We start from the raw sequence: 24,648 nt of genomic DNA on the forward strand, positions 1-24,648 counted from the left end.
CACCCCTGTTGCTGCTGCTGCTGCTAACTTTGCATGAACAAGGGCAATGTTTTTGTGTTCTCTTAAATCTCTGGATTCCTTCCTCTTAGCCTAAGCACTCATCCTGGAAAGAGGAGGCCTTCTTTTTTTTTAATCTCATGTGGAAGATGGAGGCTTTGCAAGCTTAATAAGTAGCAAGTAATGAGTACTATCACTAAAAGGCCAAAACAGAATCCAGAATCCAGAATATATGTTTTAAAACATTATACCACTTTTCAAGCATGCTTAAGGTCATGCTGACCAGGAATTTGGGGGGATTGAAGTCCAAAACATCTGGTGGAGGGCACCAACAAGTTGTATTCCTTGATTTAGAAAGCAGTTTGCTTTCAGTACACTCTGCTTCTGCTCTTATAAATGGATTGATGTGTTGTTATGAATTGGTTATGAATTCCTCTCTCCCAGTAAGAGGGAGATACCATATAAAAGCCACCATTGGGACATCTGTGAGATAAATTCGGACCTTGTATCCCTTCCCATGTTGTAGCAAGACTTGTAACAGGCCGCAAGTAGAAGACATGCCCAAAACAGGATTTCATTTTTTATTACTTAAAAAATGTGACGCTTGTTTCAGTCTTCCACATGAAATATTAATGCCTCTGCAGATTCCACCTGCCTGGAGCTGCAGGAAGTTGCTGAAGAAAGCCCTGCCGAAGATGGGATGGTCTGCTTTGGGTCCAAGGCCAACACCCTGATGTTCCCGGGCTGCCAGGCGTTGCTATTCTCCCGGTGCTAGCCAGAGAGCCCTCACTTGCTCCACCACCTCTGCAAACGCCTTCATTGCCTCCGCATGAAGGCTCGTGTCCTGGGCCAAGGGCTCGAAAAGGTTCAAGGGGGCAGCACTTCGGAGGCTCCTGGGCAGAGGAATTCGAATAGGGAAGGCAAGGTTCCCTACGAGGAAGTGCTGGAGGTATTTTCCTTCCAGGGCACCACGCATGTGCAGGAGGATGTCCTCAAGTCTCAGTGCAGTTTGCTCTGGCTCCCAGGAGGACAGAGGCCCCTGAAGCAAGAGGTGCATCAGAGAGGTCTTGTAGTGGTAGTCGGTGAGCACCGGGTTCTTCTTTCCTGGGGTACTGGAGGCTTGGAAGAAGAGGAGGACCTGAAGGCATTTCAGGTGGCAGCTGTCCCTGGGAGCTCGCTGGCCCACCCATTTGAAAAAGAGCAGCTCCTGGACAGCAAAGCTCTGATACCAAGCAGTACCGTTTAGATGGTCTTTCTTGCCACCCTGGGGGGTCAGGAAGACCAGAGAGTCTCCTTGCTGCACCCCAAGTAAAAGGTCAATCAAGACCCCCTTCCCGGATGGGAATTCCAATTTCAGCCGGCAGGTCTGGCCGGACTGCTGGATGGTGAGACTTAAGCTGTACTTCTGGCCAAGGGTATTCCAGGCCTTGCTCACCAGCGCTCGGAACCACTGGGTGGCTTTCTCCCCGTCCAAATGGGAACGGGTGCAAAGGACGTGCAATAGGGAGCCGCCTTGCTCTTCCCGGCTCAGCTGTCGCTCCGGGTGGTGAAGGAAGCACACCACGTCCCCCAGCAGCTTCTCTCTCTTGCACACGCAATCCCTTTCCACCAAGATGTGCCCGTGCTTGCTTGGAGCACCCTGAGAATCACTGGTTTCAGTGTGGAAGGAGTGGCCCTTGGGTGGCGATATGGGCACAAGGACAGAGAACGCTTTGGAAACCTTCTCCACGGGCCATCCTTCAAAGGCACTGCCCACCCCAATGCAGTTCTCCAGCAGAGGAAGTGTGTTTTGAGAGGGAAGGGCGTTCCGGCTCCCTTCCAGCAGATCGTTCACAAACGCCTCCACAAAATCGCACAAGCTGCTCATGCCACTCCCTTCCGTCTCAACGCGGTGGTAGTAAAAATCCTCCAGCAATCTTCGCTTGGAGTCGTAATATGCGGGTTCCAGATCAGTGTCTTCGTCTTCGCTGCTGCTGCTGGAGCTGTCTGTGCTGGAGGCGTAGCCGGGCTCCTCCTCAGTGGTGCGTCTGCAGCATCCGAAGAGGATGAGGAGGACCAGCCCTACGTAAGGCCACCCGTCCCGGGTTCCGTCTTCCGCTGTTCGCTCACCGCTGCTCCACTGCTCCTGGCTCTGTCCTGGATCCCAGTCCCAGTTCTCCTGATCCAATTCCACCTGCAGGCGCCCCATTTCCCTAGTCAGCCGCACCTCACGCTCCCTGAGACGGTCCCGCGTGGCCGAATCATTGATGTCACTGACCATCAGGGGGTGGTGGACTAATGCCACGAGGGCCAGGAAAATCAGCCGGCTGATGGCCATATCCAAAGGGATTGTCTCTGGAAGAAAGCACAAATGATAAAAGTGTCCCAATGGGAGGCAAGAAATCACATGCTCTGTGCCTTGCCTGCTCCTTTCTGGCACCCCAGAACAAGACTTCCTAAGTCACAATCTGGTTTGAAAGCCCTGGCATTTTCCAGCCTTCGGGGAGCCCCATTGGCTGCTAGTTGCTGCACTAGTAACCCCTGCCCATTGTTACTTGACTGATTGTGAAGTCCCAGCTGGCCTTAAAAGGACATTATTATTATTAGTTATTTTATTTATTTCCTATCCCACCTTTATTATTTTGATAAATAACTCAAGGCGGCGAACGTACCTCATACTCCTTCCCCCTCCTCCTTTCCCCACAACCACAACCCTGTGAGGGGAGTCGGGCTGAGAGAGCGACTGCCCCAGCCGTCTTCCACGCCTAAGGAAGGACTAGAACTCTCAGTCGCCCGGTTTCTAGCCCAGCACCTTCCCCTCTAGACCAAACATATTAAATCCTCCCCCACAGCCCCTCAAACAGCTGTACTTTTGAAGCAACACAAGTACAATAGCAACATCGCTGAAAGACAAAAAATGGAACACTGTCCTAAAAGCCGGAAGCAAGGACAGGAGCGTGTTTATTTTCCACCTGGGGTGGGCTGGGGGCTCCAATTTGGGCCTAGAAACAAATTGGCAGACCCAGTTTCAAAGGGTGTAGAAGTACCAAACATTCTGAAGGGAAGGCTCTTCCCAATTTCCTTGGGGTGCATTTCTGGACATTTTTCAAAATAAGCTCAGGTAAGGAATGCATGACAGGGAGCCAGCGTGAACATCCCCACCATACATGTCAAGGAGCTCACCGTTGATTTCCAAAGTGTTTTCAGCCCTTAAATACATCCCATCCAGCCAACAGCTCTGCGGTCTTAGCTCAATCCACATTTCCAAACACACCTTACCTCTATTTTACCTGGATCCAGTTTAAGGTCAATTACTACTGTCCACCACAAAGTCGCCCCAAAGCACCTCTCTGTGGTTTCCTTCCAGCCCCTCCACATTGTGGGGCCCACTTTGAATTTAGACCCGGGTCATGGGAAGAGAAAGTTGGACATTAAAGAAGCAGCTTAGAAAAGGTTTGAGGCCTCAGGAGAAGACTCCTGAGAATACTGAGGAGGGCCAAGAAAACAAACTGATGGATCATCCAACCTATCAACCCAGAGGTCTCAATCAAGGCACCAATGAGCAGGCTCAAAGGATCCTACTGTGGACCCCTGATGCAGAGACCCAGCACTCGGGAGAAGGCTCAGGGCTCTAAGACTGGGAAAGGTGGAAAGAAAGAGGAGAAGAGGACGACCAGCAGCAAGGGGGAAGGACTCAGCTACAGGGGCGATGGGGGCACCGCTGGAAGACCAGAAGGACCACCCAGCTGGGGACATGGAGAAGATCTTTCTATGTGGTCTCTAAGAGTGGACACTGACTGGGTGGCACCTAATGAAATCAACAAGAATATAACCCATCAAAGGAAATGTAATAAATCATAATTGAAACACAACTACAGCTCATGCCCCCTGGGAGGAGGCCCAGATCTGAAGCGCTTGCAAAATTGGGGGTGCTGAGGCTGGGGCAGCAACAACAGCACGATCGGAAGTCATTCCTACCAGCAGCAAATCCGGGTTTTTCTGGACAAGCTGCAATAAACCTCCAAAGAGCAACTCTTGATCCAAATAAATGTGAAACCAAAATGAGAGTTGCTCCCTAAAAATAAAACCCACCTTTCAGGCAGTTATTTGTTTTTTTCTGAGAGGTAGATTACAAGGTAAATATGACAAGTGCTTTCTTTCTTGCCCAAGCCTCACCCCAGTGAAATCATTTTTTTCAAGGGGCGGTCTCACAAATGTACCTATTGTGGCAGCAGCAATGGGTTGAAGCACCATAGCATTTGGCTCCAGTTTCACCTTCTAACGTAAGTGAGCACATTCGCATAGTTGACTTTTTGTGGTCAAAGACTTTTCACTCGCGGAGGACACGCTTGAAGCGGAATCTTCCTCTTCACTGACGTAAAGGGGTCCCATTGTCTCCATGGGATCACACGGCTGACTCCAAGCTTCCTATGCTCCTCTATTCTTCCATCCTAACATCAAAGGATCCCAAGTCATTATCTTGCCGTACAGTAAGTAGAAGAGCCTCGTTCCATGATGGTATTGTCTTCTCCAGGTGGCCCATAGAACAATCCGAGAAAGTGACAGTGAAAATTGTAGAAGACGACCGGAAGTGGCAGGGTGGACAATGGGTGGGCTTCACCTGGAAAGATCCCTGTCTTCTGTCTGGTGAACTGCCTCCATTTGTGTGCCCAGACTTGGTCAGTCAAGGGAAGACTTGTGCATGTGTTGTTCCAGATGAATATATAGCAGAAGATACCACTGTCAGCTTCTGGGTGGACAACCAGGGCTGCGTTTGTTGCAGCACCAAGCTTGAGGCAGAAGGGTCCTTCCTCTTCAATGGTGTCTCGGTTGAATCTCCCCTTTGGACTGTTGTGGACGTCTGTGGAAGAACTAAAGCAATCCAACTTCTCGGGAAGCAACCGCAGGCTCGACAATTGGCTTTGGATGACTTTTTAGTTCAGAGGAGGGCCGGTGGAGGGAAGGACAGGGCTGCTGCCGCTTGGTGAGGCCAGAGGATCATGGAAGAAATGAATCGCACAGAGAGGGAAAAGTGAGGTGTGCAATTAAAAGTAATCCCCAACTGAAGACGGGGGTGGGCTCTGACCCATTTACATCCTTCAAACCTACATATTTCTTGCTGGGAAGGGGCCAGCATGCTCCCCTTCCAACTGGGGGAGATCGAGAGAGCTCCTGCAGATAGCATAGAAATGCCAATGTTTTCCAAAGACGCTGTTTGGGGTGAATCTGTATTGGCCCCAGTGGCCAGCTGGAATTGGCAGGCTGCTGCAAAGCACCTTCCAGCTCTTCGAGTCTCTCCCAAGGCTTAAAACGGTGAGGATCTCTGACCTACTTCGCACCACATGAGGGTTGGATGGGTGATATCATCAGCGACTTGATGGCAACTCAGAGGTGACCTTCTGATGAAGGTAGCCTAATCACTTCGTGACATCGTCTTTTGCGTGCTGATGCTTATCTTCCCCTCTTAGACTAGGGAATACGTGTTGTTCCGAAGTGATTCTACAATAGCAACATACAATCTGCAAGGCTTGTTAGGTTTAAGCGTGGGTATGGGGATCTCCCTTATACGTGCAAGAAGAGACAACGTGGACCACGCCACTGTACTTCCTCTCCATTTCTTCCATGGTGAAACCAAACGATCCGTGGCCATTGCAGCAAAGCTGGTGGTCAAGCTGTAGCATCAACGGTAGACATGACATTTGTATCCTCTCTATATCTCAGAATAAAAATCTGGATTCTACAAGTACAGGATTACAATGTGAGGTTCACATCCTTCTTGGGGAAAGAAATTCTGCTGTTGAGCGTATACGTGGTGGAGCGCCCATTTGTCTTGTCCAATGTGTGAAATGGCCCTGTGGGATAAAGGCGTTGGAGAGGCATCTGGAAAAGGCCTACAGCTGCAGCTGAGTATCCCAAAGCCTCTCTTTCCTGCTCCAGGGAACGGCAAGGCTTCCTCCTCTCCCCCTTCACTAACGTGGCCCACTTCAGCCACCTCAAGGCTGACAGCCGATTCCCACTGGTGGAATCAACACGTTGAACTGCACCTATGTGCATTGGGCAGATGTGGTCATGACATATGCGCAAGTCCAGACTTACCCAGGGAAGACAAAAGGCACGTCCTTCCCCCCCTAAAGAATAGAATCTTGAAGGGGGCAGAACAAAAAGAAGGTCCTGGAGGGGAGGCAGAGAGAAGGGGGCCTCCCCATCCGCTTGGAACTTCCAGAAAAGCCAGAAGCAACTCAAAGAAATATTGGCTCAGGAAGGGACGTCTGATTCAAGGAACTACGGCTGGAGTCGGTCTAGGTAACCACGTTCAGCTGGACATTGTAGGAGGAGAACTGTGGTCAGTTAATTCTAGCAAAACCACAGGAGCCTGGTAGCACCTTTTCCAGCTCACAGATTTTATTAAACAATAACATAGCCAGAACCTTGATCTCACCATCATGGCCTCTGTCTTGACTTCTTTTTTGACCATACGCTGTGGACACCCCTGTTGCTGCTGCTAACTTTGCATGAACAAGGGCAATGTTTTTGTGTTCTCTTAAATCTCTGGATTCCTTCCTCTTACCTTAGCACTCATCCTGGAAAGAGGAGGCCTTTTTTTTTTAATCTCATGTGGAAGATGGAGGCTTTGCAAGCTTAATAAGTAGCAAGTAATGAGTACTATCACTAAAAGGCCAAAACAGAATCCAGAATCCAGAATATATGTTTTAAAACATTATACCACTTTTCAAGCATGCTTAAGGTCATGCTGACCAGGAATTTGGGGGGATTGAAGTCCAAAACATCTGGTGGAGGGCACCAACAAGTTGTATTCCTTGATTTAGAAAGCAGTTTGCTTTCAGTACACTCTGCTTCTGCTCTTATAAATGGATTGATGTGTTGTTATGAATTGGTTATGAATTCCTCTCTCCCAGTAAGAGGGAGATACCATATAAAAGCCACCATTGGGACATCTGTGAGATAAATTCGGACCTTGTATCCCTTCCCATGTTGTAGCAAGACTTGTAACAGGCCGCAAGTAGAAGACATGCCCAAAACAGGATTTCATTTTTTATTACTTAAAAAATGTGACGCTTGTTTCAGTCTTCCACATGAAATATTAATGCCTCTGCAGATTCCACCTGCCTGGAGCTGCAGGAAGTTGCTGAAGAAAGCCCTGCCGAAGATGGGATGGTCTGCTTTGGGTCCAAGGCCAACACCCTGATGTTCCCGGGCTGCCAGGCGTTGCTATTCTCCCGGTGCTAGCCAGAGAGCCCTCACTTGCTCCACCACCTCTGCAAACGCCTTCATCCGCATGAAGGCTCGTGTCCTGGGCCAAGGGCTCGAAAAGGTTCAAGGGGGCAGCACTTCGGAGGCTCCTGGGCAGAGGAATTCGAATAGGGAAGGCAAGGTTCCCTACGAGGAAGTGCTGGAGGTATTTTCCTTCCAGGGCACCACGCATGTGCAGGAGGATGTCCTCAAGTCTCAGTGCAGTTTGCTCTGGCTCCCAGGAGGACAGAGGCCCCTGAAGCAAGAGGTGCATCAGAGAGGTCTTGTAGTGGTAGTCGGTGAGCACTGGGTTCTTCTTTCCTGGGGTACTGGAGGCTTGGAAGAAGAGGAGGACCTGAAGGCATTTCAGGTGGCAGCTGTCCCTGGGAGCTCGCTGGCCCACCCATTTGAAAAAGAGCAGCTCCTGGACAGCAAAGCTCTGATACCAAGCAGTACCGTTTAGATGGTCTTTCTTGCCACCCTGGGGGGTCAGGAAGACCAGAGAGTCTCCTTGCTGCACCCCAAGTAAAAGGTCAATCAAGACCCCCTTCCCGGATGGGAATTCCAATTTCAGCCGGCAGGTCTTGCCAGACTGCTGGATGGTGAGACTTAAGCTGTACTTCTGGCCAAGGGTATTCCAGGCCTTGCTCACCAGCGCTCGGAACCACTGGGTGGCTTTCTCCCCGTCCAAATGGGAACGGGTGCAAAGGACGTGCAATAGGGAGCCGCCTTGCTCTTCCCGGCTCAGCTGTCGCTCCGGGTGGTGAAGGAAGCACACCACGTCCCCCAGCAGCTTCTCTCTGTTGCACACGCAATCCCTTTCCACCAAGATGTGCCCGTGCTTGCTTGGAGCACCCTGAGAATCACTGGTTTCAGTGTGGAAGGAGTGGCCCTTGGGTGGCGATATGGGCGCAAGGACAGAGAACGCTTTGGAAACCTTCTCCACGGGCCATCCTTCAAAGGCACTGCCCACCCCAATGCAGTTCTCCAGCAGAGGAAGTGTGTTTTGAGAGGGAAGGGCGTTCCGGCTCCCTTCCAGCAGATCGTTCACAAACGCCTCCACAAAATCGCACAAGCTGCTCATGCCACTCCCTTCCGTCTCAACGCGGTGGTAGTAAAAATCCTCCAGCAATCTTCGCTTGGAGTCGTAATATGCGGGTTCCAGATCAGTGTCTTCGTCTTCGCTGCTGCTGCTGGAGCTGTCTGTGCTGGAGGCGTAGCCGGGCTCCTCCTCAGTGGTGCGTCTGCAGCATCCGAAGAGGATGAGGAGGACCAGCCCTACGTAAGGCCACCCGTCCCGGGTTCCGTCTTCCGCTGTTCGCTCACCGCTGCTCCACTGCTCCTGGCTCTGTCCTGGATCCCAGTCCCAGTTCTCCTGATCCAATTCCACCTGCAGGCGCCCCATTTCCCTAGTCAGCCGCACCTCACGCTCCCTGAGACGGTCCCGCGTGGCCGAATCATTGATGTCACTGACCATCGGGGTGGTGGACTAATGCCACGAGGGCCAGGAAAATCAGCCGGCTGATGGCCATATCCAAAGGGATTGTCTCTGGAAGAAAGCACAAATGATAAAAGTGTCCCAATGGGAGGCAAGAAATCACATGCTCTGTGCCTTGCCTGCTCCTTTCTGGCACCCCAGAACAAGACTTCCTAAGTCACAATCTGGTTTGAAAGCCCTGGCATTTTCCAGCCTTCGGGGAGCCCCATTGGCTGCTAGTTGCTGCACTAGTAACCCCTGCCCATTGTTACTTGACTGATTGTGAAGTCCCAGCTGGCCTTAAAAGGACATTATTATTATTAGTTATTTTATTTATTTCCTATCCCACCTTTATTAATTTTAAAAATAACTGAAGGCGGCGAACATACCTCATACTCCTTCCTCCTCCTCTTTTCCCCACAACAACAACCCTGTGAGGGGAGTCAGGCTGAGAGAGCGACTGCCCCAGCCGTCTTCCATGCCTAAGGAAGGACTAGAACTCTCAGTCGCCCGGTATCTAGCCCAGCACCTTCCCCTCTAGACCAAACATATTAAATCCTCCCCCACAGCCCCTCAAACAGCTGTACTTTTGAAGCAACACAAGTACAATAGCAACATCGCTGAAAGACAAAAAATGGAACACTGTCCTAAAAGCCGGAAGCAAGGACAGGAGCGTGTTTATTTTCCACCTGGGGTGGGCTGGGGGCTCCAATTTGGGCCTAGAAACAAATTGGCAGACCCAGTTTCAAAGGGTGTAGAAGTACCAAACATTCTGAAGGGAAGGCTCTTCCCAATTTCCTTGGGGTGCATTTCTGGACATTTTTCAAAATAAGCTCAGGTAAGGAATGCATGACAGGGAGCCAGCGTGAACATCCCCACCATACATGTCAAGGAGCTCACCGTTGATTTCCAAAGTGTTTTCAGCCCTTAAATACATCCCATCCAGCCAACAGCTCTGCGGTCTTAGCTCAATCCACATTTCCAAACACACCTTACCTCTATTTTACCTGGATCCAGTTTAAGGTCAATTACTACTGTCCACCACAAAGTCGCCCCAAAGCACCTCTCTGTGGTTTCCTTCCAGCCCCTCCACATTGTGGGGCCCACTTTGAATTTAGACCCGGGTCATGGGAAGAGAAAGTTGGACATTAAAGAAGCAGCTTAGAAAAGGTTTGAGGCCTCTGAACTTTGGTCTTGGAGAAGACTCCTGAGAATACTGAGGAGGGCCAAGAAAACAAACTGATGGATCATCCAACCTATCAACCCAGAGGTCTCAATCAAGGCACCAATGAGCAGGCTCAAAGGATCCTACTGTGGACCCCTGATGCAGAGACCCAGCACTCGGGAGAAGGCTCAGGGCTCTAAGACTGGGAAAGGTGGAAAGAAAGAGGAGAAGAGGACGACCAGCAGCAAGGGGGAAGGACTCAGCTACAGGGGCGATGGGGGCACCGCTGGAAGACCAGAAGGACCACCCAGCTGGGGACATGGAGAAGATCTTTCTATGTGGTCTCTAAGAGTGGACACTGACTGGGTGGCACCTAATGAAATCAACAAGAATATAACCCATCAAAGGAAATGTAATAAATCATAATTGAAACACAACTACAGCTCATGCCCCCTGGGAGGAGGCCCAGATCTGAAGCGCTTGCAAAATTGGGGGTGCTGAGGCTGGGGCAGCAACAACAGCACGATCGGAAGTCATTCCTACCAGCAGCAAATCCGGGTTTTTCTGGACAAGCTGCAATAAACCTCCAAAGAGCAACTCTTGATCCAAATAAATGTGAAACCAAAATGAGAGTTGCTCCCTAAAAATAAAACCCACCTTTCAGGCAGTTATTTGTTTTTTTCTGAGAGGTAGATTACAAGGTAAATATGACAAGTGCTTTCTTTCTTGCCCAAGCCTCACCCCAGTGAAATCATTTTTTTCAAGGGGCGGTCTCACAAATGTACCTATTGTGGCAGCAGCAATGGGTTGAAGCACCATAGCATTTGGCTCCAGTTTCATCTTCTAACGTAAGTGAGCACATTCGCATAGTTGACTTTTTGTGGTCAAAGACTTTTCACTCGCGGAGGACACGCTTGAAGCGGAATCTTCCTCTTCACTGACGTAAAGGGGTCCCATTGTCTCCATGGGATCACACGGCTGACTCCAAGCTTCCTATGCTCCTCTATTCTTCCATCCTAACATCAAAGGATCCCAAGTCATTATCTTGCCATACAGTAAGTAGAAGAGCCTCGTTCCATGATGGTATTGTCTTCTCCAGGTGGCCCATAGAACAATCCGAGAAAGTGACAGTGAAAATTGTAGAAGACGACCGGAAGTGGCAGGGTGGACAATGGGTGGGCTTCACCTGGAAAGATCCCTGTCTTCTGTCTGGTGAACTGCCTCCATTTGTGTGCCCAGACTTGGTCAGTCAAGGGAAGACTTGTGCATGTGTTGTTCCAGATGAATATATAGCAGAAGATACCACTGTCAGCTTCTGGGTGGACAACCAGGGCTGCGTTTGTTGCAGCACCAAGCTTGAGGCAGAAGGGTCCTTCCTCTTCAATGGTGTCTCGGTTGAATCTCCCCTTTGGACTGTTGTGGACGTCTGTGGAAGAACTAAAGCAATCCAACTTCTCGGGAAGCAACCGCAGGCTCGACAATTGGCTTTGGATGACTTTTTAGTTCAGAGGAGGGCCGGTGGAGGGAAGGACAGGGCTGCTGCCGCTTGGTGAGGCCAGAGGATCATGGAAGAAATGAATCGCACAGAGAGGGAAAAGTGAGGTGTGCAATTAAAAGTAATCCCCAACTGAAGATGGGGGTGGGCTCTGACCCATTTACATCCTTCAAACCTACATATTTCTTGCTGGGAAGGGGCCAGCATGCTCCCCTTCCAACTGGGGGAGATCGAGAGAGCTCCTGCAGATAGCATAGAAATGCCAATGTTTTCCAAAGACGCTGTTTGGGGTGAATCTGTATTGGCCCCAGTGGCCAGCTGGAATTGGCAGGCTGCTGCAAAGCACCTTCCAGCTCTTCGAGTCTCTCCCAAGGCTTAAAACGGTGAGGATCTCTGACCTACTTCGCACCACATCTGGAGAGGGTTGGATGGGTGATATCATCAGCGACTTGATGGCAACTCAGAGGTGACCTTCTGATGAAGATAGCCTAATCACTTCGTGACATGGTCTTTTGCGTGTTGATGCTCATCTTCCCCCCTCCCCTTAGACTAGGGAATACGTGTTGTTCCGAAGTGATTCTACAATAGCAACATACAATCTGCAAGGCTTGTTAGGTTTAAGCGTGGGTATGGGGATCTCCCTTATACGTGCAAGAAGAGACAACGTGGACCACGCCACTGTACTTCCTCTCCATTTCTTCCATGGTGAAACCAAACGATCCGTGGCCATTGCAGCAAAGCTGGTGGTCAAGCTGTAGCATCAACGGTAGACATGACATTTGTATCCTCTCTATATCTCAGAATAAAAATCTGGATTCTACAAGTACAGGATTACAATGTGAGGTTCACATCCTTCTTGGGGAAAGAAATTCTGCTGTTGAGCGTATACGTGGTGGAGCGCCCATTTGTCTTGTCCAATGTGTGAAATGGCCCTGTGGGATAAAGGCGTTGGAGAGGCATCTGGAAAAGGCCTACAGCTGCAGCTGAGTATCCCAAAGCCTCTCTTTCCTGCTCCAGGGAACGGCAAGGCTTCCTCCTCTCCCCCTTCACTAACGTGGCCCACTTCAGCCACCTCAAGGCTGACAGCCGATTCCCACTGGTGGAATCAACACGTTGAACTGCACCTATGTGCATTGGGCAGATGTGGTCATGACATATGCGCAAGTCCAGACTTACCCAGGGAAGACAAAAGGCACGTCCTTCCCCCCCTAAAGAATAGAATCTTGAAGGGGGCAGAACAAAAAGAAGGTCCTGGAGGGGAGGCAGAGAGAAGGGGGCCTCCCCATCCGCTTGGAACTTCCAGAAGAAATATTGGCTCAGGAAGGGACGTCTGATTCAAGGAACTACGGCTGGAGTCGGTCTAGGTAACCACGTTCAGCTGGACATTGTAGGAGGAGAACTGTGGTCAGTTAATTCTAGCAAAACCACAGGAGCCTGGTAGCACCTTTTCCAGCTCACAGATTTTATTAAACAATAACATAGCCAGAACCTTGATCTCACCATCATGGCCTCTGTCTTGACTTCTTTTTTGACCATACGCTGTGGACACCCCTGTTGCTGCTGCTAACTTTGCATGAACAAGGGCAATGTTTTTGTGTTCTCTTAAATCTCTGGATTCCTTCCTCTTACCTTAGCACTCATCCTGGAAAGAGGAGGCCTTTTTTTTTTAATCTCATGTGGAAGATGGAGGCTTTGCAAGCTTAATAAGTAGCAAGTAATGAGTACTATCACTAAAAGGCCAAAACAGAATCCAGAATCCAGAATATATGTTTTAAAACATTATACCACTTTTCAAGCATGCTTAAGGTCATGCTGACCAGGAATTTGGGGGGATTGAAGTCCAAAACATCTGGTGGAGGGCACCAACAAGTTGTATTCCTTGATTTAGAAAGCAGTTTGCTTTCAGTACACTCTGCTTCTGCTCTTATAAATGGATTGATGTGTTGTTATGAATTGGTTATGAATTCCTCTCTCCCAGTAAGAGGGAGATACCATATAAAAGCCACCATTGGGACATCTGTGAGATAAATTCGGACCTTGTATCCCTTCCCATGTTGTAGCAAGACTTGTAACAGGCCGCAAGTAGAAGACATGCCCAAAACAGGATTTCATTTTTTATTACTTAAAAAATGTGACGCTTGTTTCAGTCTTCCACATGAAATATTAATGCCTCTGCAGATTCCACCTGCCTGGAGCTGCAGGAAGTTGCTGAAGAAAGCCCTGCCGAAGATGGGATGGTCTGCTTTGGGTCCAAGGCCAACACCCTGATGTTCCCGGGCTGCCAGGCGTTGCTATTCTCCCGGTGCTAGCCAGAGAGCCCTCACTTGCTCCACCACCTCTGCAAACGCCTTCATCCGCATGAAGGCTCGTGTCCTGGGCCAAGGGCTCGAAAAGGTTCAAGGGGGCAGCACTTCGGAGGCTCCTGGGCAGAGGAATTCGAATAGGGAAGGCAAGGTTCCCTACGAGGAAGTGCTGGAGGTATTTTCCTTCCAGGGCACCACGCATGTGCAGGAGGATGTCCTCAAGTCTCAGTGCAGTTTGCTCTGGCTCCCAGGAGGACAGAGGCCCCTGAAGCAAGAGGTGCATCAGAGAGGTCTTGTAGTGGTAGTCGGTGAGCACCGGGTTCTTCTTTCCTGGGGTACTGGAGGCTTGGAAGAAGAGGAGGACCTGAAGGCATTTCAGGTGGCAGCTGTCCCTGGGAGCTCGCTGGCCCACCCATTTGAAAAAGAGCAGCTCCTGGACAGCAAAGCTCTGATACCAAGCAGTACCGTTTAGATGGTCTTTCTTGCCACCCTGGGGGGTCAGGAAGACCAGAGAGTCTCCTTGCTGCACCCCAAGTAAAAGGTCAATCAAGACCCCCTTCCCGGATGGGAATTCCAATTTCAGCCGGCAGGTCTTGCTGGATGGTGAGACTTAAGCTGTACTTCTGGCCAAGGGTATTCCAGGCCTTGCTCACCAGCGCTCGGAACCACTGGGTGGCTTTCTCCCCGTCCAAATGGGAACGGGTGCAAAGGACGTGCAATAGGGAGCCGCCTTGCTCTTCCCGGCTCAGCTGTCGCTCCGGGTGGTGAAGGAAGCACACCACGTCCCCCAGCAGCTTCTCTCTCTTGCACACGCAATCCCTTTCCACCAAGATGTGCCCGTGCTTGCTTGGAGCACCCTGAGAATCACTGGTTTCAGTGTGGAAGGAGTGGCCCTTGGGTGGCGATATGGGCGCAAGGACAGAGAACGCTTTGGAAACCTTCTCCACGGGCCATCCTTCAAAGGCACTGCCCACCCCAATGCAGTTCTCCAGCAGAGGAAGTGTGTTTTGAGAGGGAAGGGCGTTCCGGCTCCCTTCCAGCAGATCGTTCACAAACGCCTCCACAAAATCGCACAAGCTGCTCATGCCACTCCCTTCCGTCTCAACGCGGTGGTAGTAAAAATCCTCCAGCAATCTTCGCTTGGAGTCGTAATATGCGGGTTCCAGATCAGTGTCTTCGTCTTCGCTGCTGCTGCTGGAGCTGTCTGTGCTGGAGGCGTAGCCGGGCTCCTCCTCAGTGGTGCGTCTGCAGCATCCGAAGAGGATGAGGAGGACCAGCCCTACGTAAGGCCACCCGTCCCGGGTTCCGTCTTCCGCTGTTCGCTCACCGCTGCTCCACTGCTCCTGGCTCTGTCCTGGATCCCAGTCCCAGTTCTCCTGATCCAATTCCACCTGCAGGCGCCCCATTTCCCTAGTCAGCCGCACCTCACGCTCCCTGAGACGGTCCCGCGTGGCCGAATCATTGATGTCACTAACCATCGGGGTGGTGGACTAATGCCACGAGGGCCAGGAAAATCAGCCGGCTGATGGCCATATCCAAAGGGATTGTCTCTGGAAGAAAGCACAAATGATAAAAGTGTCCCAATGGGAGGCAAGAAATCACATGCTCTGTGCCTTGCCTGCTCCTTTCTGGCACCCCAGAACAAGACTTCCTAAGTCACAATCTGGTTTGAAAGCCCTGGCATTTTCCAGCCTTCGGGGAGCCCCATTGGCTGCTAGTTGCTGCACTAGTAACCCCTGCCCATTGTTACTTGACTGATTGTGAAGTCCCAGCTGGCCTTAAAAGGACATTATTATTATTAGTTATTTTATTTATTTCCTATCCCACCTTTATTAATTTTAAAAATAACTGAAGGCGGCGAACATACCTCATACTCCTTCCTCCTCCTCTTTTCCCCACAACAACAACCCTGTGAGGGGAGTCAGGCTGAGAGAGCGACTGCCCCAGCCGTCTTCCATGCCTAAGGAAGGACTAGAACTCTCAGTCGCCTGGTTTCTAACCCAGCACCTTCACCACTTTGTTGTTTATTCATTTAGTCGCTTCCGACTCTTCGTGACTTCATGGACCAGCCCACGCCAGAGCTTCCTGTCGGTCGTCAACACCCCCAGCTCCCCCAGGGACGGGTCCGTCACCTCTAGAATATCATCCATCCATCTTGCCCTTGGTCGGCCCCTCTTCCTTTTGCCTTCCACTCTCCCTAGCATCAGCATCTTCTCCAGGGTGTCCTGTCTTCTCATTATGTGGCCAAAGTATTTCAGTTTTGCCTTTAATATCATTCCCTCAAGTGAGCAGTCTGGCTTTATTTCCTGGATGGACTGGTTGGATCTTCTTGCAGTCCAAGGCACTCTGAGAATTTTCCTCCAACACCACAGTTCAAAAGCATCGATCTTTCTTCGCTCAGCCTTCCTTATGGTCCAGCTCTCGCAGCCATATGTTACTACAGGGAACACCATTGCTTTAACTATGCGGGCCTTTGTTGTCAGTGTGATGTCTCTGCTCTTAACTATTTTATCGAGATTTGTCATTGCTCTTCTCCCAAGGATTAAGCGTCGTCTTATTTCCTGGCTGCAGTCAGCATCTGCAGTAATCTTTGCACCTAGGAATACAAAGTCTTTCACTGCTTCTACATTTTCTCCCTCTATTTGCCAGTTATCAATCAAGCTGGTTGCCATAATCTTGGTTTTTTTGAGGTTTAGCTGCAAACCAGCTTTTGCACTTTCTTCTTTCACCATCATAAGGCTCCTCAGTTCCTCTTCACTTTCAGCCATCAAAGCGGTATCATCTGCATATCTGAGATTAATGTTTCTTCCAGAGATTTTAACTCCAGCCTTGGATTCCTCAAGCCCAGCTTGTCGCATGATTTGTTCTGCATACAAGTTGAATAGGTAGGGTGAGAGGATACAGCCCTGCCGTACTCCTTTCCCAATCTTAAACCAGTCCGTTGTTCCGTGGTCTGTTCTTACTGTTGCTACTTGGTCGTTATACAGATTCTTCAGGAGGCATACAAGATGACTTGGTATCCCCATACCACTAAGAACTTGCCACAATTTGTTATGGTCCACACAGTCAAAGGCTTTAGAATAGTCAATAACCACTAGACCAAACCTATTAAATCCTCCCCCTCAGCTCCTCAGACAACTGTACTTTGGAAGCAACACAAGTACAATAGCGACATCGTTGAAAGACAAAACCTGTAACAGTATCCTAAAAGCCAGAAGCAAGGAGGGGACCATGTTTATTTTTCACCTGGGGTGGGGTGGAGGCTACAATTTGGGCCTAGAAACAAATTGGCAGACCCAGTTTCAAAGGGTGTAGAAGGAGTACCATACATTCTGAAGGAAAGGCTCTTCCCAATTTCCTTGGGGTGCATTTCTGGACATTTTTCAGAATAAGCTCAGGTAAGGAATGCATGACAGGGAGCCAGCGTGAACATCCCCACCATACATGTCAAGGAGGTCACTGTTGATTTCCAAACTCTGTTTTCAGCCCTTAAATACATCCCATCCAACCAACAGCTCTGCGGTCATAGCCCAATCCACATTTCCAAACACACCTTACCTCTATTTTACCTGGATCCAGTTTAAGGTCAATTACTACTGTCCACCACAAGGTTGCCCCAAGGCACCTCTCTGTGGTTTCCTTCCAGCCCCTCCGCTTTGTGGAACCCACTTTGAATTTAGACTGGGGTCACGGGAAGAGGAAGTTGGACATTAAAGCAGCAGCTTAGGAAAGGTTTGAGGCCTCTGAACTTTGGTCTTGGAGAAGACTCCTGAGAATACTGAGGAGGGCCAAGAAAACAAACTGATGGATCATCCAACCTATCAACCCAGAGGTCTCGCTCGAGGCACCAATGAGCAGGCTCAAAGGATCCTACTGTGGACCCCTGATGCAGAGACCCAGCACTCGGGAGAAGGCTCAGGGCTCTAAGACTGGGAAAGGTGGAAAGAAAGAGGACGACGACCAGCAGCAAGGGGGAAGGACTCAGCTACAGGGGCGATGGGGGCACCGCTGGAGAACCAGAAGGACCACCCGGCTGGGGGCATGGAGATCTTTCTATGTGGTCTCTAAGAGTGGACACTGACTGGATGGCACCTAATGAAATCAACAAGAATATAACCCATCAAAGGAAATGTAATAAATCAAAATCGAAACACAACTACGGCTCATGCCCCCTGGGCGGAGGCCCAGCTCTGAAGCCCTTGCAAAATTGGGGGTGCTGAGGCTGGCGCAGCAACAACAGCACGATCGGAAGTCATTCCTACCAGCAGCAAATCCGGGTTTTTCTGGAGAAGCTGCTATAAACCTCCAAGGAGCAACTCTTGATCCAAATAAATGTGAAACCAAAATGAGAGTTGCTCCTTAAAAATAAAACCCACCTTTCAGACAGTTATGGTTTTTTTTCTGAGAGGTAGATTAAAAGGTAAATATGAAAAGTGCTTTCTTTCTTGCCCAAGCCTCACCCCAGTGAAATAATTTTATTCAAGGGGCGGTCTCACAAATGTACCTATTGTGGCAGCAGCAATGGGTTGCAGCACTATAGCATTTGGGTCCAGTTTCACTTTCTAATGTAAGTGAGCACATTTTCATAGTTGACTTTTGGTGGTCAAAGACTTTTCACTCCTGGAGGACATGCTTGAAGAGGAATCTTCCTCTTGATTGACATAAAGGGGTCCCATTGTCTCCAAAGGATCAGACGGCTGTCTCCAAGCTTCCTATGCTCTATTCTTCCATCCTAACATCAAAGGATCCCAGGTCATTATCTTGCCGTACGGTAAGTAGAAGAGCCTCATTCCATGATGGTATTGTCTTCTCCAGGTGGCCCATAGAACAATCCGAGAAAGTGACAGTGAAAATTGTAGAAGACGACCGGAAGTGGCAGGGTGGACAATGGGTGGGCTTCACCTGGAAAGATCCCTGTCTTCTGTCTGGTGAACTGCCTCCATTTGTGTGCCCAGACTTGGTCAGTCAAGGGAAGACTTGTGCATGGGTTGTTCCAGATGAATATATAGCAGAAGATACCACTGTCAGCTTCTGGGTGGACAACCAGGGCTGCGTTTGTTGCAGCACCAAGCTTGAGGCAGAAGGGTCCTTCCTCTTCAATGGTGTCTCGGTTGAATCTCCCCTTTGGACTGTTGTGTATGGCTGTGGAAGAACTAAAACAATCCAGCCTCTCGGGAAGCAACCGCAGGCTCGACAATTGGCTTTGGATGACTTTTTAGTTCAGAGGAGGGCCGGTGGACGGAAGGACAGGGCTGCTGCCGCTTGGTGAGGTCAGAGGATCATGGAAGAAACGAACCACATAGAGAGGGAAAAGTGAGGCATGCTGTCCTAACAGTCAGGAATCATGCTGAGATGAGGAGTAGGTCTCTAGTGTTTATTACTGCTACATAAGACAGAATCCTAACAAACTGAAGAAGCGTGGGAAAAACCCAGACAGATAAACCCCAAAAGTTAAGGCGGGTCTGATCTGTGTCTCTGAATGGCTGCTTAATTCCTCAGTACTACGCATGCGTTTTCCCCCCTGGATAGAGGCCCCCTCCTGCTCGCCATCAGTACTCATGACATCACCCTCCCCTCCAGATTCACATTCCATTTCAGCCCCCTCCTTTCCAGAGGCTTGAAAAGAGTCTATGTCTCCTTCTAAGCTCCCATGGGAACTGGGCAACGATGGAAAGTCTTCAAAGGAAAAGTCCTCCAAGGACGAATCAGTGCTGCTCTCCAGGTCTGATAACTCTTCTGGCCCAGGTGGCTGCTGCTGGAAAATAGCTAGATAATTAGAAGAGTCGTCCCCCCTCCCCCCTGGGAAATTCAAGCTCAAGGTGGAGGGCTGCGGTTCCCCGCCCCCCCTGTTACTGGTGTCAAGGCTTCAGGCAGGGGTGGAAACTGCAAACTTACAAACTCCTCTGCTTGGGATTCCTCTGCCTGCTCAGCCATGTGAGGAATATCTGGTAGAGTGCGAGGCTTGGGTTTGTGAGGGAAAAGCTGATGGAATCGATGAACCAGCATTGGTGCATGCACATCTCTGGCATTCTCCCATGTGCACTCTTCCTCAGGGTACCCTTTCCAGTGTATGAAATATTGGATGCCCCTTCCCCTCCTCCTAGAGTCCAGAATTTCCTCGACTTCATATTCTTCCTCCCCTTCCACAATTACTGGTGGGGGGCAGGTATTTGCAATCGCAAGGTACTTGGGGGAGGGTCCTTGGCTAGCAAGGCTCTGTGAAAGACGATGGATTTTCATGGATGCTGGCAGCTTTAAGCGATAAGCCACTGGATTTATCTGCTGTACCACAGTGAAAGGGCCCACAAACTTAGAGTCCAACTTCTTGGAGGGTCTGGTAGAGGTCAAAACCTTGGTAGAGAGCCACACTTTGTCTCCTACTGCAATCGCTGGCCCCTCTTGTCTGTGAGCGTCTGCGGCTCTCTTTGCCCTGTCCAGCTGCTCCTTTAACAACTCCTGTGCAGCTTGTTGGTCTTTAAGAAAATCAGCCACAGCTGGAACAGCTCCCTGCTGGGAGGAGGTGGGCAACACCCGAGGGTGAACCCCGTAGAGTGCTTTGAAAGGAGACATCTTGGTAGAGGATTGCACAGAGTTGTTATATCTAACGTCTTCCATGGAGAGCAGGGCTGGCCAATTGTCTTGCTGATAAGTGGTGTAACATCTGAGATACTGCTGTAACCATTGGTTAATTTTCTCAGCTGCCCATTACTAGCCAGATGATGCGATGATGATAGGTGGATCTGGACCCCTAATGACTGGAAAAGCGCCCTCCAGAACCTGGAAGTGAACTGAGGGCCTCTGTCACTCACCAAGTGATTCACCATGCCTCTATACCTAAAAACATGGTCCATGAACAACTGCGCTGTGGCTTGCGCAGATGGGAGGCCCTTGCAAGGAATAAAATGCGCCATTTTAGTGAAAAAGTCCACCACCACTAGTATGGAAGTCAGCCCCTGGACCGGGGGTAAATCAGTGATGAAATCCATGGAGATTGTATCCCAAGGCTGACTGGGGGTGGGTAGGGGTTGCAAGAGTCCTGTGGGCTTCCCTGGGAGAGGCTTGGCTCATCTACAGGTATGACAAGAAGCAACCTAACCCTTTATGTCTGCAGTCATCTTAGGCCACCAGTAGTCTCTCAGAGCTCTATGGAGAGTTTTGAAAATACCTCCGTGGCCTGCCGTTTGATGGTCATGGCAAAGTCTCAGTACTTCTTCCCTCAATGAGGGGGGAATGTATAATCGCCCACTATGGCAGAGGATTCCTGCCTCCACATTAAATGGTGAGGCAGTGTCTTGCGGGCCCCTCTGGAGGTCATCCATCCTGGCCCTAGCATATGGGTCTTCTTGCTGTTGAGCTCTGACTCTTGTAAATAGGTCCTCTGCTTGTCTGCCTGCTGCTAAAATCTCTGTCTGGTTCCCCCTCATAGACTGATCAAAGTTGTGAGGTTGTAATATAGTAGCCTGTACCTCCTGGTGAGTAGTGGGGGTTGCCTGAATGGATCGAGACAGAGCATCTGCCAAACAGTTCTGCACCCCGGGAACATAAGAAATAACAAAATTGAAATGGGAGAAAAACTGGCTCCACCTGATTTGGCGTGGGGTGAGGGATCTGGTGTTTTGTAGAAGCTGTAAATTCTTGTGATCGGTGCAAACTTTCACAGGAAAGGCTGCACCTTCTAGCCAGTGCCTCCACTCTTGGAATGCTGCTTTAATTGCTAGCAACTCCTTGTTAAAAACATCATAGTTTCTCTCTGCTGGTGAGAGCATGCGTGAAAAAAAGGCACAAGGGAGCAAAGTATTCTCTGTTTTGTTAGTATATTGCAATAAAACAGCCGCAATAGCAAATTCTGAAGCATCTGAATGCATTATGAATTGCTTCGTGGGATCAGGGTGCTTCAAAAGTGGCTGGGATGCAAAGAGTTGCTTGAATTCTCGGAATGCTGCTTGCTCCCTCTCCTCCCAAATGAATTTTGATCCTTTCTTCAAAAGCTGTGTGAGGGGTTTAGTCCTGTCACTAATTTTTTTTATGAACCTCCTGTAAAAATTGCAGAACCCTAGGAACCTTTGTACATCTTTCACATTTCAGGGGGGTTGCCAAGAGAGAATTGCCTGGACCTTAGAAGGAACCATGGATATGCCTTCTGTGGATACTTTATAGCCCAGGAAATGTAATTCAGTTAAATCTAAGGCACACTTCTCTAGCTTGGCGAACAGCTTGTTCTCTCTCAGTCTTCGTAAGACATTACATACATGGGTTACATGAGTTGTAGCATCTTCAGAGAAAATTAATATGTCATCTAGGTAAATGACCAGATACTTATCTGGTAAATCAGAGAAAATTTGATTCATAAATCGGGAAAACATGGCTCCTGCATTAGACAAGCCAAAGGGCAAAACAAGGTACTCAAATTTACCAAACCTGGTGTCGAAGGCAGTCAGATATTCATGCCCCTCTTTCATCCAGATCAGATTCTATGCATTCCTGAGGTCCAACCTAGTAAAAATGCGTGCTTTAAGTGATCCAGCAGATCAGATATTAGGGGGAGTGGGTAATTTTCGTTGACCATGACTTTATTGAGGGAACTGAAATCATGCACCACTCTCATGGGTGCCTCCTGGTTTGCCGGTGCCAATGGGTCAGGCTTCTTTGGTACGAAGAAGGTAGGAGCAGACGCTGGGGAAGTAGATGGTCGGATGAAACCCTTTTGGAGATTAGCATCCAAGCAATCCTTTAAGGTGGCTAGTTCCTTGGGGGACATGGGATATTGTTTCCTTGCTGGAATCTTGGCTCCTGGTATCGACTCAATGGTGCAGTCACAGTCCCTATGGGGGGGGGGGGTAGTGCTGTGGACTCTTGTTCACTGAAAATGTCTGCGAAATCTGCCTACTTGGCTGGCAACTGGACCCCCCCTGATTCCGTGACTGCGTTGGTTGCTGGAGAGAGGAGAGCGGCTTGGATCTTGTGGTGCTGGCATTCCTTAGCTGGGAAGGAGATTGCTCCTGTAGTCCAGTTCAACAGTGGGTTGTGGATCTTCAGCCAAGGTGTGCCCAGGACTATAGGCACATTAATGTCATAATGCCATAACATAAAGTTGGATCCACTCAGTGTGGTCTCCCGTTGTTAGTCGCAAAGGTTCTGTGAACCTTCTAACCGGCCCTGCCTTGAGGGGCTGGCCGTCAATGGCCTCCACTTCTATGGGACGTGGCAATTCTCTGGTCGGGATGTTGAAGTCTTGTATGGTCTGCACATCAATGAAATTGGTGGAAGCTCCGGAATCCACAAGGGCCTCTAGCTTGACCTGGTGCTCTGGGTTTATGCGCATTATGACTGGTAAGTAGTAAAAGGATTGCCTGGAATCCTCGGAATGAGCCCTTCTTAATTGATTGATGGTCTCCCTGCTGAGCTCTGTGGAGGGAGACCGACGGAGTTTCCCTGGTTGGAAGTCGAGGCGGAGGTGGCTCTTGTTTCAGCTGCTTGCCCTGGGGCTCTTATGGAATTTGCTTGGCTTCTTGCTGGGCAAGCTCTCACCATGTGCCCCTGGACTCCGCAGTAGAAACAGAGGGCTCTCTCTTTCCTTCTCTGTCTCTCAGCCTCGGAAGTAAGCCTCCTGCTCGCCCCGATCTGCATCGCCTCCTCTGGTCCCGAGTAAGGAGATGCTGCGGAGAGAGCTGGAAATCCTGGAAGCATCCCGAGGCCCCTGCCTCTCCCGGGCTGCATCTGTCTGAGCTCTTCTAGCCTGGCATCTATCACCACAGACAACTGATATAAGGCTTCTAGGGTAGCTGGTGTTCCCTGGCACACTAATTCATTCTTAATTTCTTCATCCAGCCCGTTTGAATTGGTCTTTCAAGGCACTCTCATTCCAGTCCAGATCTCCTGCTAACAGCTTGAAATCAGCAATGTAGATTCCCACCCTCTTGTTGCCTTGCTTGAGCTTCCGAATTTCCCGGCTGGCAGCGACCTCTCTGATCGGGTTGTCAAGGTGTGCTCGGAGCCCTGCAAGAAAATTCTGGTAGTCCTTGAGAATCGGGTCGTTGTTCTCCACCATGGGAATAGCCCATTTGGCTGCTGGGCACTTTAGCAGACTTAGAATGAAGGTGGTTTTGGTTCTGTCTGTGGGAAACTCTGCCAGTCTGCTGTCGAAAAACATTGTGCACTGTGTGAGAAAGGTTCTCAACTGTCCTGCTTCTCCTCCGAACTTCTCTGGTAGACTGCCCTGGGATCTCAAGACTACTGGCAGAGCTGCTGCTGCTGCTGCTGGCACCGGTTGTGGGTTAATCGGAGCTGGTTGTTGTAACTGCTGTAGCATGGCTGCTTGTAATGTGTTGACCTGGAGATCTACTTGGTGGTGGTGTTGTTGCAGGGCTGCTGCCAATTGTTGGATGGCTTGCCGAATTTCCTGGTTTTCCAAAGACATTTTCCGAATGTCTCTCCTTTATTTTTCCTTGTTCCTCCCTCTTTCAATCGGAATAGGAGTTTGTTAGGATTGATGTCCTAAGAGTCAGAAATCACACTGAGACGAGGAGTAGGTCTCTAGTGTTTATTACTGCTACATAAGACAGAATCCTAACAAACTGAAGAAGCGTGGGAAAACCCAGACAGATAAACCCCAAAAGTCAAGGCGGGTCTGATCTGTGTCTCATTGAATGGCTGCTTAATTCCTCAGTACTACGGATGCGTTTTCCCCTCTGGATAGAGGCCCCCTCCTGCTCGCCATCAGTACTCATGACACATGCAATTAAAAGTAATCCCCAACTGAAGACAGGGGTGGGCTCTGATCGATTTACATCCTTCAAACCTACATATTTCTTGCTGGGAAGGGGCCAGCGTGCTCCCCTTCCAGCTGGGGGAGATCGAGAGAGCTCCTGCAGGTAGCATCGAAACACCAGTGTTTTCCAAAGACGCTATTCTGGGGTGAATCTGTATTGGCCCCTGTGGCCAGCTGGAATTGGCAGGCTGCTGCAAAGCACCTTCCAGCTCG

At 49.8% G+C, this 24,648-nt stretch overlaps 1 protein-coding gene and 4 pseudogenes across 1 annotated transcript; 2 read left to right on the forward strand and 3 right to left on the reverse strand.

Annotated features, from left to right (window-relative positions):
- Positions 1 to 754: 754 nt before the first annotated feature.
- On the reverse strand, positions 755 to 2,314 carry LOC134502862 (inositol 1,4,5-trisphosphate receptor-interacting protein-like 1). Its single transcript, XM_063311382.1, has one exon. It carries the CDS (start codon positions 2,312 to 2,314, stop codon positions 755 to 757), a length of 1,560 nt encoding a protein of 519 aa, XP_063167452.1.
- A 2,079-nt stretch (positions 2,315 to 4,393) lies between these two features.
- LOC134502863 (E3 ubiquitin-protein ligase NEURL3-like) lies at positions 4,394 to 7,203 on the forward strand (annotated as a pseudogene).
- Positions 7,204 to 7,206: 3 nt separating this feature from the next.
- On the reverse strand, positions 7,207 to 8,759 carry LOC134502864 (inositol 1,4,5-trisphosphate receptor-interacting protein-like 1; annotated as a pseudogene).
- Positions 8,760 to 10,854: 2,095 nt separating this feature from the next.
- LOC134502865 (E3 ubiquitin-protein ligase NEURL3-like) lies at positions 10,855 to 13,652 on the forward strand (annotated as a pseudogene).
- A 3-nt stretch (positions 13,653 to 13,655) lies between these two features.
- Positions 13,656 to 15,200, reverse strand: LOC134502866 (inositol 1,4,5-trisphosphate receptor-interacting protein-like 1; annotated as a pseudogene).
- Positions 15,201 to 24,648: the final 9,448 nt, after the last annotated feature.

The sequence above is a fragment of the Candoia aspera genome, chromosome 9, assembly GCF_035149785.1.
Source record: "Candoia aspera isolate rCanAsp1 chromosome 9, rCanAsp1.hap2, whole genome shotgun sequence".
NCBI classification, from domain to species: domain Eukaryota; kingdom Metazoa; phylum Chordata; class Lepidosauria; order Squamata; family Boidae; genus Candoia; species Candoia aspera.

Bases quoted from the DNA above. Each gene is read 5' to 3' on its own strand.
- LOC134502862 (XM_063311382.1), bottom strand. From the start codon at position 2,314: ATGGCCATCAGCCGGCTGATTTTCCTGGCCCTCGTGGCATTAGTCCAC.